The sequence below is a fragment of the Trifolium pratense genome, linkage group LG4 (assembly GCF_020283565.1).
Source record: "Trifolium pratense cultivar HEN17-A07 linkage group LG4, ARS_RC_1.1, whole genome shotgun sequence".
Classification (NCBI taxonomy): domain Eukaryota; kingdom Viridiplantae; phylum Streptophyta; class Magnoliopsida; order Fabales; family Fabaceae; genus Trifolium; species Trifolium pratense.
The window spans coordinates 30,372,169-30,391,296 of NC_060062.1; the positions used below are offsets into that span (position 1 = coordinate 30,372,169).

Sequence of the window (19,128 nt, forward strand, 5' to 3'; positions counted from 1 at the left end):
AGTTTTGAAACAAAACTAAAAAGCTAAAAAGACAAAAAATTTGGGATGGAGCGAGTAATATCTACAAGTCGAGGATAACTATCAGAAAGTTATTGGGATTTCCTCATTTGGCAATGACAAGTCTTAGTTTGATGTACCTGATCTCCGCAGAAGTTCTCTAGAAACTTTTTTTTTTTTTTGGTTTTTCACCACCAGTTGAATTTGATTTAGGGTCAGTTTTTGCCTCAAGAAACTTTTGTGTCACATAAACTTCTGCAAAAGCCTGCGATATCTGTTAGGAGAAACTCTTTGTATTAGCCTTACAAAGAAATCTGAAACCTGAGGGTCATGTAGAGTAAAATCATGTACAGTTTCCAATTAAAGAAGAGAAAAACCGGGACAATAAATAATTTATACTCTCCTACAATAACATACAACAGCTAAAATCTTTTCCTACCGAATGAAGTGCATAAATGCACAGACCAGACCGGACAATGTCATAATACCGTATCAAATTCAATAAAGGAACATGCAAAAAGAAATATTTTGTTGGAAATACCTTAGGAACTGAGAGCATCTGAGCTGTCTTAGCAGATACTCTCTCCGTCCCAAAATATAAGTAAAAAGTGATCAACAAAAATTGATAAATTTGGTTTAAAATTTAGTCTAGATACATTCATTTTTGTTGACTCATTTTTACTTATATTTTGGGACGGAGGGAGTATGTCTCCATAGATAAGATATCTGCAAAAGATTTATAAAAAAAAATGGTTTAACTACACATTTGCCTGAGCCGCTAGTATATATACCACTTGGGTTGGTGCATTGGTATTGGCTTGGGACCTAGGAGTGTGCTCCTCTTGAGGTCTGAGGTTCGATTCTCTCTGGCGCCAATTTGGGTGGACTAATTTAGCTTCTTAAAAAAAATATATAAATCAGCTGTGTGAAATGGCTGAGGTGAAATCAGCTGTGTGGGATTGTGATAGTTATAAAAGTCCGGGCCCAGACGGGATTAATTTTGGTTTCATTAAAGATTTCTGGGCTGAGTTACGGGGTGACATTATGCGTTTTCTTTCTGATTTTCATCGTAATGCAAGTTGACAAAAGGAATAAATTCTACTTTCATTGCTTTGATTCCTAAAATTGATAGTCCCCAAAGGTTGAACGACTTTCATCCTATTTCGCTAGTGGGAAGCTTGTATAAAATTTTGGCGAAGGTGTTAGCGAATAGGTTGCATTTAGTGATCGGTATTGTGATTTCTGAGTCTCAGACAGCGTTTGTGAAAGATAGGCAAATCCTCGATGGCATACTCATTGCAAACGAGGTGGTGGATGAGGCGCGAAAGTCTAAGAAGGAGCTTATGTTGTTTGAGGTAGATTTTGAGAAGGCCTATGATTTAGTGGACTTGGGCTATCTGGATGAGGTTATGGGGAGAATGTCTTTTCCAACCCTATGGAGGAAGTGGATTCGAGAGTGTGTATGCACGGCTACGGCATCAGTGTTAGTTAATGGTAGTCCGACTGATGAATTTCCTCTCTAGCGGGGCCTTAGGCAAGGTGACCCGTTATCCCTTTTCTCTTTTTATTGGCTGCTGAGGGTCTGAATGTGCTTATGGAGGCGATGATAGCAAATAATTTGTTTACAGGGTATAGTATTGGTGAGCAAGGTTCGATGACGGTGTCACACCTTCAGTTTGCAGATGACACTCTTTTGTCAGGGGTTAAAAGTTGGGCTAATGTTCGGGCTTTGAGAGCTGTCCTTGTGCTTTTTGAGACTATGTCGGGCCTGAAAGTCAATTTTAATAAAAGCATGTTGGTTGGAGTTAATATTCCGGATACTTGGTTAGGCGAAGCGGCGTCTGCTCTGTGTTGTAAAGTGGGAAAGATCCCTTTTCTTTATCTGAGTCTTCAGATTGGGGGTGATCCGAGACGTTTGAGTTTTTGGGAACCGGTGTTGAGTCGTATAAAGAATAGATTGTCTGGGTGGAAGAGTCGTTTCTTGTCTTTTGGTGGTCGTCTAGTTCTGTTAAAGGCTGTCTTGACTTCTCTACCTGTCTACACTCATTCCTTCTTCAAAGCTCCCTCAGGTACTATTTCCTCTATTGAATCTCTTTTCATTAAATTTTTTTTTTTTGGGGGGGGGGGGGGGGGGTTGTGAGGGATCTCGGAAAATTTCTTGGGTTAGTTGGAACTCTATTTGCTTAGGTAAGGAGAGTGGAGGTTTGGGGGTCAGGAGGGTGAGGGAGTTTAACCAGGCTCTTTTAGGTAAATGGTGTTGGAGGATGCTAGTGGACCGAGAGGGGTTGTGGTTTAGAGTGCTGGCAGCTCGTTATGGGATTGAGAGAGGTAGACTTCGAGATGGAGGTAGGAGAGGGTCATCGTGGTGGAGGGAGATTACGCGTATTAGGGATGGAGGGAGTGAGACAGGGGGCAGTTGGTTTGGGGAGCAGGTTGTGAAGAGGGTGGGGGACAGATCAGATACTTTTTTCTGGACCGATCCTTGGGTGGATGGGTTTCCTTTGTGTCAGCGGTTTGGACGTCTGTTTGAGTTGACAGAGACCAAATCGCGTACGGTGGCAGAGATGTTTGCGTTATGGTGGGGTGAGGGTGGCGAGGCGTGGGAGTGGCGGAGGCAGTTGAGGGCATGGGATGAGGAGATATTGGGGGAGTGTCAGTCTTTACTTCTTAATATTTTCTCGCAAGCTCATTCTATTGATAGGTGGCATTGGCGCCCAGATCCTGCTACAGGTTACTCTGTTAGAGGAGCATATAAGCTTCTTACTTCTCATGTATTGGTTACTATGGATAGCGCGAATAATCTCATTTGGCACGTCTTGTGCTGGGGAGACTGTTGTGGTAATATATCTCATTTTAGCTTGTTCAAAAAAAAAAAGTGTAGAATTGAATTTTTTTAAAAAAAAGTATATATTTAATTAATAATTTTTTTTTTATGAGAATAGTGACCGAGTCACTCGAGGAAGTGTTATATAAACACATCCACACAAGACATACTCCCTCCGTCCCAAATTATAAGGGAAAATAAAAAAATCACACTTATTAAGAAAAAGTAAAACATGAGAATTTGAAGTATGATTTTGTGGGTTTTCCTTAGAATAAGTTGCATAGGAAGATGTAAAAATAATTTTTATTGGTGGTTGTTTATTGAGAAAATGAGAGAGAGAAGAAATTAAATGCAATTTGTATTTAATTTTATGAAAATAAGGAAAAAACATTCTTGAAAATGATTTTTTCTCTTATAATTTGGGACAAAAAAAATGGCCTTTTTTCCCTTATAATTTGGGACGGAGGGAGTATTTCATAGTACGCCGTTTCCATCCACTTCTCTCCTTTGCCCCCTCTTTTGAAATTAGGGTTCTCTAATTTTCTTTCAATCTTGTTTCTTTGTTCAATTTTTGCAATTCGAATTCGGAATTAGTAGTAGTAGGCTTCACTATCTGGTCGATGTGGATAAATTCAATTCCCATTCAGACTCGTTCCCTTGAAGCAATAGTAATATGTGTTGTTCTTTCAATTCACTTCCAAAATCCCTTTTTTTGGTTTTGGGAGCACGCTAGAACAACTAAATTTTAAATTTCTTTTTGAAAAATCAGTTTTTTATTAATGGGTTTTCTGTTTTTGAATCATTTGAGTAAATGGGGTTTTGGTAGTTAACTGTGATGAGTCACATACAGACACAGACCTGTAATGATTTGCGGCTATGATCGCAGATTTATTGAACATCTAAGGGACTGAGTTAACTATTTCTTCTCCCAATTTTAATTTTAATATTTAAGTTGTTTTAATTTTTTGTAATATTATGGTTAATTAGTTAACATGTTTTAGTGGCTTCAAATCATGAATTTAATAATGCTTGCATGTTTTTGTAATATGTTTGCAATGTTTTATTGAAGCCTATAATTGTGTTCCCCTCGCTATCCACTACAGCAATTCTAATGTTGTAATTGGACGTCGGGGAACAAAATTTTTAATTTATTATAGATCTATTTTAATTTTTATTATTTGAATGTGTATCATTTATAGTATATATGGTAGATAAGGATGAAGCAAAATATATAATCCAACACTTGATCTGATTTAGTGATGCAAGATATATTACTATGTTTCTGAATCTACATTGTGTACTTAGTTTCATGCTCATTAGGATAAATCTTATGTTGTTATGTAATGTTGTTGGGTCATGTGATGAGTTTGGAATAAATCTTAGGACACCTTCCTACACAACAAATGTTGTGGATGAGATGAACTTTCCTTTCTGATGATGTTTGGAATACAGATGTTTCTCTGATTTTGCTATTATCTATTTTCTTGCAATGTTTTTTGTTCTGGTTTTCTTTTCATTTTCTTTAACAGTTACAATGTTATTTGTTTCTGATTTATACTGTATTTTGTATGGGTTTGTTTGTTTTCACTTTTCACTATCAGTAGGTCTCATAATTGGATCAAAATGTTACATTACTTCCTTTTAATCAATGGTGAGATTTATTGATCCGATAGTAAATACAAGCTTATAAGTGATGAAATATTTATTTGACTTGTGTAACATAGACTTGATCTCATAACGAATATTAGTTTGTGTTCTAATGTCCACCTAACATTATATAGCATAAAAAAGTTGTAGAATAACTTTAAAATTTGTCATATCTTACTGTGTATAGTATTTACCTGATATGAATCAAAATAACTTAATGGAGTGAGATGGTTAGTTCAACTGATTGTAGTTGAGCTAAAGGCGAAGAAGTTGAAGGTCCAAGATTAAGTCCGAGCAAGGAGAAAAATTAACATATCAATGTAATATACTAACAATTTGTTATTAAAAAATAAAATAAAAATCAACATAACTTATAGCTCTTTTGTTAAGCGATTTAAAGTAGTGTTTTTGTTCTATTATTTTTTTAAAAAATTGTATATATTATGGATTTTTTTAGAGTTGTCTAGTAGTATTCATATTTAATTTAATAACTTTTTGTTATTGTATGCCAAAGAAGAAAAATAACAACAAATTGCTAAAACTCTACATTTAATGTTATCCAGTATCCACTACTTCCGAAGCATTTAGAATTTTTCCATCAAAGAGGATGTTGTTTCGCTCTAACCAAACACACTAAACCACCGCAAGCCAAATTATGTGAGAAACCTTCCTTCCCTTGTTTCCTCCACAAATAGTATTGAATTGCAAGAAGTTCTCTGTCAGTTCTTCACCACAAAATGAAACCCTCCAACTCATACATAAGAAAATCTTGTCCCAAATCTTCTTTGTTTTAGAACAGTTTGCAAACAAGTGGCTTGATGAATCAAGTTCCTTGAAGCAAACAGAAAGTTTTACATTTAGGTACCATTTAACCCAACTTTTTTTAGGTGTAGATAGCAAAAACTGGAATAAAAACAATTCACATTGTAGGATGCAAACTGAGTCGCTCCTTCGCTGCCTGTGAGAGCAGAGTGAAGAGGACAAAATAAAAATTGATTATTTATAACGTTCTCATCCTAGGTAGCGACTTAGTTCGCATCCTAGGGGCTTGGATCATCTCCTTCAATTACTTTTCTCTCACTTTCTCATTCACTCATTTGCCTCTATCTCTCTTACATTTTCTCAGTCTTCTTCTTTTTATTAGTTTTTTTTATTGATTTTCTCTCCTATTACATCTATATTTTTGAAGGAGGGAGAAAGATGGAAGGAGATGATCGGTGTTGGGTGTTAGAGATATAAGACAAATAAATATGCATCCATAGATGAAATGTATGATTGGATTTGGATCAATTAGATGAATGAATATAGATTAGTAGATAAAATCTGTCACTGCTATTTATCGTTTAAAAATTCTCTTATCAATAATAAATTATTTCAAATAGTAAAAGTATTCAACTCTTTAAGCGGATAGTCAGACGTTTAATACCTAATTCTAAAAACACATGTCATTCTTTTCTTTGTTTTACTAATGCATCAACATGAAGTAAAACACTATATATATATATATATATATATATATATATATATATATATATATATATATATATATATATATATATATATATAGATTATCTTGACATCAAGGTAGAGACAGACATCCCAACTTAGTTGGCATCTCTATCCTTCCATGTCCTCTACCTATAGCTCATATTATTAATAAAAAAGAAAATAAGATATATACAATAACTGGCGGGCGGACATATACCTAACCCAGGGAGTCCACACAAAAGCGCGTAGAACAAGAAAATAAATCAACTTCTAGTTAATCCTAAAAGATAAAATAGAAATCCTAGATAATTGAGGCGAATTGACGACTGTCAGCACGAAAACGGTCCAACGTACCCACACTACTCCCTGCGTCAAGCAGCAAGCGTTGATACTTTTTCAAGCAATACAGTCCGAAATCAATGAATGATACGGATATTGAAATATCATCCACTGACAAAACAAATCTTGTTGGACAACCAAAGCAACCAGAACCATTTGAAAGTCAGATCGAGGGATATTGGTCAATCAATGGAATTGAGCACCACAAACACGATAATCGCCAAAATAACCATCGAACCCCTTAGTGTGATGAACGACACTACCGCCAACACGGTGTATCACACACCAAACCCTTTTGAACATTATCAAGCTGAGACAGAACTTGATGAATTCGGAACATGACTACCCTATTTATGCCAAACTAGCGGGCCAGGCAGGCGCGTTCCGCGCCTGCCTGTGTCTAACTTATGTACCCAAAAAAAAAATACGTCTTATGTTATGGTGAGTTTATTAATAAAAGATTTTTGTTGCTACTAAAAAAAAGCAAGGGTAATGTTGGTATTATGAAAATTCTACCCCAAAACTTATGTATTCTTTTTATATATTATAGTATAGAATAAATATAGATGAAAAAACCATAAAAAAAAGAGAGGAAGTTAAGGGCAATTATGGAATAATTAAAAAACCATAAAGAATGTTAAGGGCAAAATTGACCAAAAAAAATCCAGCCCAAACTCCCTTATCCACTTTATATATTGTTATAGAATAGATAAAACAATATCCATATTATATATAGTAAATAAATTGAGTGTGGGATCTAAGTGCATGAATAAGACACCATAGGAAAGATTTCAAGAATAACTTATTTATAAATTAATTCCTATATTGTGGCTCTGAAATAAATTCTTTATTATATGCTAATTTATCAATCTTTAATTTACAAAACTAATTTTCTTATACTGACATTCGAACCATATTAGACGATCCAGGAGGCTGGACACTGATGGTGAAAACTCAAAAAAAAAAAATTAATTAAGTTCTAAAATTAAATATAAATTATTAACAAAATATCCATATCTTTTTTGTTGTTTTTTGAGTTTAATTGTTTATATGGTTAGTATAAAAAGTTTTACACCGCAAATAAATTATAATCAATTAAATGAATGAATTTATAACTATTTATAATTAAAGTTAAATATTTTTATCAATCTAATTATAATCGATTGACATTGTATATTATTATTTTTATTTATTTTTTATTTACTTTCCTAATGGGGGAATATAATATAAAAAAGGTAGAAGAGCCTGAACTAGGTAACCATATTTGAAAAGCAATTAATTTTCTGGTAAAGAAAAGCAATTAATTTTAATTTGTCCTTTTCTACACCTTAATTAACAAACAAATATCACCAAATGACTCATCTTGCAGTTTTTCTTGCATAAAAAGCTCACATTCATACAAATGTTATAGATGCAATTTCAACTAATTAAAATCATCACATGTTATGGCATTCAACAATGTTTTTCTTCTCTGCCTCTTTAATCTAATAATTATTATTACTACCATAGTGACATTGAAAAGTACTTTCTCAGAAGCTAATTCTCGCAATATTTTTGATGTTACTTCATTGAATCGAAGTAGTTTTCCTAAAGACTTCATCTTTGGAACATCAACCTCAGCATACCAGGTATATATACATCAATATTATTTTTTACTCTTGATTTTTTTTTTCTTTTTATTCTTTTTACTTTTTTTTTTTTTGACATAAAAGAGGTGCAACTTTTTTTACTTAATAAACTCTAATGTTCTTACACATCATAAAATCTTTTGCTTAATTTATTTTATTCTTTGATTATTATTATACTGTCTCAACTATAAAATTGTTAGCTTGTAGCTTTTAAAAAATCACGGTTAGAGTGGATTGGAATAATATAGTTCTAGTCGTATTTTAAACAACTTTATACAGTACGAAGGTGCTGCAAAAGAAGATGGCAAAGGAACAAGTACATGGGATACCTTTACTCACAAATATCCAGGTATATTTACCATTTTGGATTGAATTTCATGTAATTATGCTGTCATCATCTAGATTATTAGATTGTCTCACTTTGTGTTTCAAACTTGATTTAAAAGTTCACATATATAGACTATATGATTCTGATCAAATAGTTCAAATAATTCTCATAACCGCGTTAAATGTCTATCCATATTCTGTCTACAATTCTACTCCCTCCATCCCAAATTATAAGGGAAAATAAAAAAAAAATCACACTTATTAAGAAAAACTAAAACATGAGAATTTGAAATATGTTTTTGTGGGTTTTCCTTGGAATAATTATAAGGGAAAATAAAAAAAATCACACTTATTAAGAAAAACTAAAACATGAGAATTTGAAGTATGTTTTTGTGGGTTTTCCTTGGAATAAGTTGCATAGGAAGATGTAAAAACAATTTTTATTGGTTGTTGTTTATTGAGAAAATGAGAGAGAGAAGAAATTAAATGCAATTTGCATTTAATTTTATGAAAATAAGGAAAAAATATTCTTGAAAATGATTTTTTCTCTTATAATTTGGAACAAAAAAATGGGTTTTTTTCCCTTATAATTTGGGATGGAGGGAGTATTTAGAAATTCTGCAAAATAGTTTTTTAGAAAATTTTTAAGTGAAAAAAAAAAAAGCACCAACAGTGTAAAAATATATATTTTTTTTTTTAAAACTTGGTATCCGGTCTTAGGACCGACTATTCCAAGGGGACCAATCCCACCGCCCACTTGCGGGGGCCCCATTTAAAGCCAGAGTTTTTTTTGCTGTGTATGAACTTAGCCCACCGAAATTGGCACCAGTGGGAATCGAACCTGAGACCTTGAGAGGAGCATACTCCAAGGGCCCAAGCCAACACCACTCGTCCAACCCCAAGTGGGTTGTGTAAAAATATTATTACACTAACATCCGGTGAGTGCTTTGTATTCTGCAAATCATATAAATACTTTAAGCTTAACTGTATGACATGATAAATTGTTGGTTTTTTATTAGATGATCATGTAAACTATATACTTTAAATTGTCGGTGCATGTTCATTAAATCCAACTTTTAAATTATTTATTAAAGATTATATAACAATTATATTCTGTAAAAAAAAAAAACAATTATATTCATTAAGCTTCACAAACAAACAACCACTCATATATATATATATATAAATGATTATATCTAGACTTAAACAACAAGTGGTAATACATCTTAATCATTTATCAAAAAATGAATTCGGTTAGAAGGTTAAGTAAGATAAAATTAGAATACATCAACTGTCCCTCCTTTATTACATTTCTATAATCTTATCAATTGGGGGGGGGAAGTTTTTATTAGGACACTATTTTTAGCGGACCATGTTTATGGTGCATAAGTGATATGAATCTTTTATTATGTATAATTTTATTTTTACTAACAGATTAATAAGTCTCCTAGTTCATGCGTATGAAAAAAATTCGGTGGAAAAAGGAGAATTCACCTTGTATATATAAAAAAAATGTCTCACCGGTGGTGAGACATTTTGATCAAATGGTGAGACATTGTTTCAATATCGTGAAAGATTTGTCTCACTTATACATATTAGACAAAGCTGTTCTTTGCATCATTTGTCAATGTTGTTAATAAGTCATTTTCAGAAATTATGTAAGTGCTTGATATTTATTCAATGGTGATTCAACATACAGATAAAATAATCGACAGAAGCAATGGAGATGTTGCTATTGACGGATATCATCGGTACAAGGTATGACTCAAATGATAAAGCATATGATCCTTAAAACTAAACCCAACAAACTTAACTTATTATAGATGATAATCAATACTTTTTCTAAATTAAGTCAATGTTAAGAGTTAAGACCCCTCCATTTGTGTAAAATAAAATGAAAAAGACCCCTCGTTTGATTTTTTTTAATGTAGAAACTAATAATTGGTAAGATTGTTTTTAATTAACGATTAATCATGAAAAAATGAAGAGTTCAAAAAGAAAAATATTGGATCAAATGATAAGAAATGGTGAATAAAAATAAGTTTCATACTAACTAGTGTTTTTGGGATATTAGTTATGGAAACAAAAATGTCCATATTATATTGAAAATACTAACATTTTTTATATGTTTAAAAAGTTGACTACATAAGCCATTATATTTGACCTAGTGGTAAAAAGTTTGAGTAGCATGCATGACATCGTAGGTTCGATTCTCGTTCACAAGATTGTAAAAAAAAAAGTTGGCTACATAAGGAGTAGATAATTAAGGTCTTTCACTAAAAACAAAAAAGTCTCTCACAAATTTTACTTTTATGTCTCACTCTATATTTTGGGTGGCCATGATTCTTTTATGTATCAATGTATTTTATGTTATAGAAATATATGTTATATTTTATTGGAATAGAATCACTTGATTTATATTACAGGAAGATGTTGAGATCATGAAGTATATGAATTTAGATGCATACAGATTATCCCTCTCCTGGTCTAGAATACTACCAAGTAAGTTTAATATTGTTGATTACTAATCCATATATCAAGTTGATTACTGCATTCATAATAAAAATATATATATTTACAGATGGAAGGATAAGTGGAGGTATAAATCAGGAAGGGATCAGATATTACAACAACTACATCAATGAGCTAATAGTTAATGGTCACAATCCAAGCCTTTTTTCCATCTCAACTTTTAAATATTGAAATTTGCATTTTATAATTTCTCAAGAGATTGTTATAATCATAATTGAAAAAAATATTGGTTTTTCAGGTTTAGAAGTATTTGTCACCCTTTTTCATTTTGATCTACCACAAGCCTTAGAAGATGAGTATGGAGGTTTCTTAAGTCCTCAAATAGTGTAAGTCACAATGTGTTACGTTACAACTACAATTTATTCATAGTTGTATGAGTAAATTACAGTTTTGTTTCTCATTAAAGGTATATGTTATAACTTAAAAGTTTATGTTTGATATTACGGCGGGTATGTCAGAATCATGGTGATCCACCATTGATTTTCTAAAAGCAAGCTACAGAGTGTAGTTTCTGCAAAATCACAGTGGATCACCGTGATTTTGATATATCCAACGTAATACCAAACATAGGTACATAGGTTAAGTGTCTCCATGTGTCTCTTTAATGCAAAAAAACTAGTATTCTTTTGTGCATGGAGCGGTAAGAAGAGTCATGGCATTGTACCGAAGTTTTATCCTAATTCTTAGGCCACAATAGTGCAACAAAATGTATGATTATATATTTCAATATGAACTTTTAGATTTGATTTTCGGGATTACGCGGAGCTTTGCTTCAAGGAGTTTGGAGATAGAGTGAAGTATTGGATTACCCTGAATGAGCCGTCCACTTACACAACAGCTGGGTATGTTATAGGGATGTTTCCACCTGGTAGATGTTCTGATTGGCAAAACCTCAATTGCACCAGCGGTGATTCGGGGACAGAGCCCTATTTAGTTGCACATCACTTGCTCCTTGCTCATGCAGCTGCTGTTCAAGTTTACAAGACAAAATATCAGGTTCATTTTATCTTAAAGCGATGATAACTTTGAAACTCTAAAATGTATCAAACTTGTGTTTATAGAAATATTTAACAAAACACTTTTCAAAAAATTTAGGAATACCTTCACATCAACTATAGTCATCAACAAAAATGATGAGTTTAGAAATATCTCTTGTAGGTATTGGTCCATATAAGTTAGCATGGAACAACTGCAGAACTTAAGATGTTGTCGAAGCCTTCTTTGGAAAGGATTATATGTGTTGCTTCCCAATCATGCACACCTTTGATGCATCATCCTTGGCAAACCCCTATACCATAATCTTCTGATCCAGGATTTTCATGCTTTTGAGGCTGAGATCACCATATCTACACTCTACAGTGCCATAGGTGTCTGGTGTATTCATAAGTTGATTTAAAACAGGTGGGAGAGATGATTAAGACCATAACCCTAAACTTTGTTAAAAAAAAGACCATAACCCTAAACATCCGATTGGAATGGATGGATGATATATGAGCTTGAATTATCAACCCTCTTTCTGGATGGAAACCTTTACACAGGTTCTGTTGAAAGACAATGGTCAGGTTCTTCTCTTGCAACTGAACTGACCAATACTAAGACAGATCGTTCTTTAGCTCAGGAATGTAGTATACATCAGATACCACTTGAATAACAACACCAACACATAGATTTACATTCTGAATCATTTCCGAAAAGTTGTACTGATACTCTGAACTTTTCACTATGATTGTGAAACTAATCCTTATTGCCACACATATGGCTGATGCATCATGAATCAAGAAACAATACTGATTGATATTTTATAGGCAAGTATACCCAATATCGTCAAGTAGTAAAATACCTTCTTTTCCAAAGTGTCCTTTGTTTCAATATGAGCCATAAGCAACATTTCTTCCTCTTCAGTCTCCATCAAACTCTGCATAGTTTGCTTTTTCATCCAAATTAGGAGACTCATACTGAAAATGCCCTAACTCAGGACACTTATAGCATTCATCGAATTCTTTGTCGAAAGATTGTCTTCCTTTCCTCCATCCGCTTCCTCCACAACCCTTTTCTCTTCTGTTTTCCCTTCATTTGTGACCTTCACAGCATGTTCCTCCTCTCTATTCCCTTGAGTCATTTGCTCACGTATTAATAGATTACTTTGAAGCTCATCAATTGTAAAAGTACTCACATTCTTGGTTTCTTCAATGGAACAGACAACATAGTCGAATCCTTGAGCCACGGTCTAAAGATCTCGTCAACAACTATTATTTGTTCTACATTGTTACCATGCATTTTCGACTTATTGATAATGGAGAGAATTCTTGCAAAGTATTCATCAACTGTTTCTTTCTCCATCGTGTCAACAAGCTTGAACTCCTTCAAAGGGAGTTCAATAAAGGCACAACAAACTAATAGTGGCCCAACAAACTACAAAGAATAATATAAAGATAATTAGCACATCTCTAGTCGAAACAATTTATAGTCTGACTTTACTAATTACCTTCCATCCAAACTTATAATTAGCCCGTTTACCCTAAAAGTTAGAGGGTTAAGATGAAAAATATTGTATCATGATCATCATACATCTAAGCTTTGTATTAGTTGTGTGTATAGACAAGTGCTCATAAATTTTTTATATAATTGAATAGTAAATTGGAAGGGTCTAAATTACTGCAGGTACCGTTGTTACTTAAAAGCCAAACCACATCTCAAATGGGTTGGATAGGAATAGCCTTACAATCCTTCTGGTTTGTGCCGTTCTCAAATAGCAAATCTGATGAAAGAGCTGCAGAGCGATCAATTGGCTTCATGCTTGGATGGTTAGTAGCTCACTGTACAGTGTACACTCGCTCTACATATGAAATTATGAACTTAACACCACTTAATTATATTAAAAAGAAAAAACAAATGGAGCATGATTTACAAAACCATTTTCATTTTTCGTTTATCTTCCAAATTTTGAAGCATTGTTAATTATGAATATTATTATGGAACTCTCAATTACCCTTATTGTTTTTCGGGCGCATTCTATCCTGCACAACCAACCACAATGAATAGCATGTCTTTGCCCTTGGATGTATTGTAATTTGTTATCACAAACAATGGTACAAAAAGGATCACTTTATTAATAACAGAAATAATAATGACCTACATTGTTGAAGTATTATTTATAATACTCAATACATTGATTTGGGGTTTATGACAGATTGACAGTCACAGAGACACTATATGCACGATCACGAATCAATGATAAAAATACACACTCAAACATAGCACCATAAGAAAGCTAAAGAAAATTCAATTGAAATCTCGATTTCAGGTTTCTAGCGCCATTGACAACCGGAGACTACCCACAACATATGCGATCCTTGGTTGGACGAAGATTGCCAAAGTTCTCTGAAGATCAAGCCAGGCTAATCAATGGTTCTTTTGATTTTATTGGACTAAACTACTACACATCTAGATATGCTGCTGATGCACCTCATTTAAACAATACTAGACCTTGTTATCTCACAGATTCTCTTGCCAATGTTACAAGTAAACACATTACTTATTCATCACTTATATGTTAATTAATTTCAACTTATATCTATATGTTGAATTTGACAATGTCATATCTTGTATATTTTGTGATGGAAGCTGAGCGTAACGGGATACCTATAGGTCCAAAGGTACAAACAAACCACATCAAATGAAGTTTATATATCTTTCTGATAACATAAAAATATGAACTTCATTTATTGTTATATATATTTGCAGGCTGCTTCAGATTGGTTTTATAGTTATCCAATGGGATTTACGAAACTATTGGTCTACGTCAAGGAAAAGTACAACAATCCTTTGATTTACGTCATGGAAAATGGTAAATACAACAACCTTCATAGCTAATACAAATTAACTTTCTATGAATAAACATGACATGTACAAGCATATGTATGTGTTAGTACATGTAAGAGAAATTTTGCCTCACAAGCATGACTTGATTTGCAGGTATAGATGAGAATAATGATCCAACACTGTCATTGGATGAAGCACTAAATGATATTCACAGAATCAAATATTATTATGACCATCTCTTATATCTTCAATCAGCAATTAGGTAATGGTTGCTTTTATATCTAAAGATCCTTTGTCTATTTGTTTCAACACATAGCTTAATAATTTCTGTTTTGTTTTTTGTTTCTGAATATATAAAAGGATCGGCGTAAATGTAAAAGGATATTTTGTGTGGTCTTTATTGGACAATTTCGAATGGGCTGAAGGGTACACAGTGAGATTTGGGGTGAACTTTGTAGATTACAACGATAACTTGAAAAGATATCACAAGCTCTCAGCACAATGGTTCAAGAATTTTCTTAAGAGACCTTAGACTTTCTAATATTTATATGTATGTATCTTGTTACGATAAGTAATGTAACAAGATTTATAAAAGAATCATATATGAAGTAGTTACATGTGATTGTTCTTTCTCAAAAGAAATTATGTGATTCATTATATTATGGTTTCTGCGTATATTTAGTCTTCTCTCGCTATGTTTCAACAATCACAGCGCTACATCCCTTTCAAGTTTCAACCCCAACCACGACCACACTAATAACATGCATACATTAAAAGAAATTTTGACACAAACACATGATAGATTATGAGGATCAGAAGAAATACCTCTCTTAAAAAATTGAGATTTAGTTGGTAATCTATCTTTAGAAATTAAAGCTTGCAAGAGAATCACCAACCCCGGTCAAAAAGTCCTCTTCATTGCTTCAAGTGTTCACCCGATCAAAAAAGTTTTGAAAATCTATTAGCAAGTCTTTCTTCTCCTACTTAAACACCATTCTCCTCCGCTGTTAGGACCAACTCGAGACGCTCCATTAAAGTACTTCCTTTTGATAGGTGTCAAAGCCTTCAATATCTTCTTGGGTCCCTAACAAAACCAAAAGAAGAAAGAAAAAAAGAGGTAAGCATGATAGGACAAAATTTATTAAGGTTAATTTACCTCCTAAAGATGAGTGTCTTCCTTTCCATGAAATAAGTTTATTTTACATTGCTCCAATTCAACCACCGATTTCCATGTTCAGCATTTCGTTCGATTGGATCCCACTAGCTAGTAATCCTAGGAACTTAAATTGAATGTTGCCAATACAACAATACAAAAACTTTGAGGTGACATTTAGAAAGGATTCTTCCACGTTAACCTCAACAAAACTTCATTTCGAGAAATTCAACCTAAACTCGGAGCACAAATCAAAACCCATATGAATAGCTTTAATACACCCTAAATTCTCCCAAGAGACATCAAGGAACAAAATAGTAGCCTCTGAGAATTGAAGAATGGCGAAAGGTATTGTCGTTCGATGCAACTTTGGTAACCAACCTAGATCAGCATTTTATGATCACTAAGATATTCCATTCTAAGGTTCCACATAATTTGAATATCTTCTTCCAAAGGACTAACATTAATTAACTAGTATGGACAAATTGAAGTTGAAAGTACATGCCTAATCCACTTCCTCTATGTATCACAAAAATTCAATCTACCAAGCATATATTCAAGAAATTCTCTATTACTATCTGAATCATAATCATAAGTTTCTTTTAGGGGGAAAGAATAATGCAGCGATTAATTATATATGTATAACAAAAAAATAAAAGTATTGAATAAAATTATGCACCTCGAATTTGATGATATAAGGAAAATAAGCCAGATGAGGAATATTATCCCAAAGAAAATTGAAAAATCTATAACTTACAGGTGAATTATATGAAGTGAAAAAGTTCAAACTTAATAGGTGCGATAGAAGCAAAAACACTACAATTTCATCAGCGGCTTGTTCAATGAATTAACTTTGTACTAATTATATTTAACGAAAACAATAAGCACAAATCCGTTGTAGTCTAGTTGGTCAGGATATTCGGCTCTCACCCGAAAGACCCGGGTTCAAGTCCCGGCAACGGAATTGTTTTATTTTTTTTCAAATATTTCTATTGCAACGAATATGCTTTTTAGAGCAAAATGACAAACAATTACTCCTACCACCCCCACAATATCTCTATCATGCTCAACTTTTATAAAGATGGTAGTATTTTTGGGTTAATAGAAGAGGGAAAAATATGATTCATATGACATCTATGTCTTTTCAACCATATAAATGAAAAACTACTTTTATTTTTTTTATAAGCAAATTTGTATTAATAAGAAGTACAAGAGGTATTCAATCCTAACAATACAAAATAAAAGCTATAAAGCTTCAAATCAAATGCTTTGTAAACGGTATAAAAGGTTATTACACCAATTAAAAAAATAAGTAACATGTTTTGTGTCCCGCTATACAACTAAATCAATGCCAAGAGATGAATTCAACCACCGATTTCCATGTACTGCATTTCGCTCGATTGGACCCTACTAGTAATCCTAGGAACTTAAATTGGATGTTGCCAATACAACAATACAAGAACTTTGAGGCCACATTTAGAAAGAATCCTTCCACGTTAACCTCGACAAAATTTCATTTCGAGAAATTAACCCTAAACCCGGAGCACAAATCAAAACCCTTATAAATAGCTTTGATACACCGCAAATTCTCCCAAAAGGACATTAAAGAACAAAATAGTAACATCCGCAAATTGAAGAATTGCGACAGGTATTGTCGTCTGATGTAACTTTGGTAACCAACCTATATTAGAATTGTATGACCACTAAGATATTCCATTCTACGGTTCGGTTCCACATAATTTGAAAGTACATGCCTAATCCACTTCCTCTATGTATCACAAAAATCCAAATCCAATCTACCAATCATATATTCACGCTGTTTCTACGATTTTGGTGGCATATGGTCGATTATATAATTTGGGTCTAACTACTATAAATGATATAAAAAATTTGAATTCTTAAAAACATCAAATTTTTTATTTAATATCAAAATACTCATACAAAACACCTCCTACGAGTATTTTTAGTTGCAAATTCATTTATAATTGTTTCTATATCAATATGTTCTATTATTTCTTTCTTAATACATAAAATGACTAAATTATTCAACCTTTCTTGTTAAATTAACGGTCTCAAGTAGTTTTTCAACAATTTGTACTTCGAAAAACTTCTTTCATACATCAACATTAGGCAGATACATTTACAACACTTTCAATTTAGAAAAATAGATCATCTACATCAACACATAACAAATCCTTAAGAGAAAAAGCAGTCTAAAAATTTGTGCAAGGTTTTTTTTAATTCATCATTATCCAATGATTTCAACATTTTTGGATCAAATGCAAGACTTTGTCAATAGTCATGCTAGATACAAAGTACTCATTTCTATCAAGGCTCTCAGATTTTAGTTTTTTACGTCAACTCGTTTTGGCTAAGTGAAATCGAAACGTAGATTTTGAAGTAACAAGGTTTGTCACAAGGAAGGGGGGTTTGAATTGTGACCCTTTAAAATTTTCTACTGCAAAATAAGGTTAGACAATAACAGCCTACAAAAGCTTGATGGTTAGATCAACTGGAGAACGTTCTCCTTAAAATGTAAGTGCAAATAATCAAGTGATTAGTGTGTATAGTGTTTGCACAAAATAAGAGAGTAAGGGAGAAGAGAAATACACAAAGAATTTATCCTGGTTCACCCCTTAATAGTATGGGCTACTCCAGTCCCCACTTGCGTGAGATTATCCACTATAATCTAGACCAAGATTACAGAAACTTCCCTTTGATCTAAGCCCAGATCAAAGAACCCTTTATGACCTAAATCCAGATCACAAAGTATCCAGCTATTCAGCTGATCTACCTTTACAAGGTAACCTCAATCAATTATACCCAATTGACTTGAGAGAATCCTAATGATTTTTCAATGGTTTCTTTGGATCTAAGCTTATACACCTAACCGGATGTGAAGCTTACAAATTGATACACTCAAAGTACTCTACAAATATATGATCCTAGATTTCTAAAGAGCTTTAGAGTATGAGTGAAAAGAAGAGCTTGATTGCTTGAGATGGAATGTATTTAGATTGCTTTGTGTGCTTCAAGTTCTTACTCTTCCCATTAAACCAACGTGCTATTTATAGATGGAGATGCTCCCTTGTTGCTTGGACATCACACATATTCGTTGTGAGTGGAGAAATAGCCGTTGAGAGACAAACAAACCAGCCCATGTGATTCTGTCCTTCAGATGCTTCAGGAGATCGTTCTTCTCATGGTCTCTGACAGTCACTTGTACTTGTTGGTCAGAAATATTCTTTGGCCAACTGTAAATGGGTTGTCTCTGAGTGTATATCCGTTGCAAATGTATTTCCCATGTGGGAAAATAAGATTTGAATTCATTTGGATAAGATTGCCACCTAAGTGCAGAAACTGGGAGATCA

The 19,128-nt window shown here is 33.2% G+C and overlaps 2 protein-coding genes and 4 non-coding genes across 6 annotated transcripts; all 6 read left to right on the plus strand.

Annotated features, from left to right (window-relative positions):
* The first annotated feature begins 927 nt into the window (after positions 1 to 927).
* Positions 928 to 1,520, plus strand: LOC123922453. The gene is made up of 2 exons (XM_045975168.1): positions 928 to 1,066; positions 1,168 to 1,520. Exons 1-2 carry the CDS (start codon positions 928 to 930, stop codon positions 1,518 to 1,520), a joined length of 492 nt encoding a protein of 163 aa, XP_045831124.1.
* A 2,126-nt stretch (positions 1,521 to 3,646) lies between these two features.
* LOC123882653 lies at positions 3,647 to 3,738 on the plus strand. The gene has a single exon (XR_006799964.1). It is a non-coding gene; the product is annotated as a small nucleolar RNA SNORD25 (small nucleolar RNA).
* An 83-nt stretch (positions 3,739 to 3,821) lies between these two features.
* On the plus strand, positions 3,822 to 3,964 carry LOC123882611. Its single transcript, XR_006799927.1, has one exon. It is a non-coding gene; the product is annotated as a small nucleolar RNA snoR136 (small nucleolar RNA).
* A 65-nt stretch (positions 3,965 to 4,029) lies between these two features.
* LOC123882577 lies at positions 4,030 to 4,113 on the plus strand. The gene has a single exon (XR_006799901.1). It is a non-coding gene; the product is annotated as a small nucleolar RNA snoR31 (small nucleolar RNA).
* A 3,575-nt stretch (positions 4,114 to 7,688) lies between these two features.
* Positions 7,689 to 15,232, plus strand: LOC123922454 (beta-glucosidase 13-like). Its single transcript, XM_045975169.1, has 13 exons — positions 7,689 to 7,923; positions 8,203 to 8,272; positions 9,950 to 10,008; positions 10,677 to 10,752; positions 10,832 to 10,909; positions 11,021 to 11,108; positions 11,523 to 11,778; positions 13,444 to 13,709; positions 14,087 to 14,304; positions 14,407 to 14,438; positions 14,527 to 14,629; positions 14,758 to 14,866; positions 14,965 to 15,232. The coding sequence occupies exons 1-13, from the start codon at positions 7,741 to 7,743 to the stop codon at positions 15,134 to 15,136; spliced, it is 1,710 nt and encodes a 569-aa protein (XP_045831125.1). The 5' UTR covers positions 7,689 to 7,740; the 3' UTR covers positions 15,137 to 15,232.
* Positions 15,233 to 16,648: 1,416 nt separating this feature from the next.
* Positions 16,649 to 16,721, plus strand: TRNAE-CUC. Its single transcript has one exon. It is a non-coding gene; the product is annotated as a tRNA-Glu (tRNA).
* The last annotated feature ends 2,407 nt before the right edge of the window (positions 16,722 to 19,128 follow it).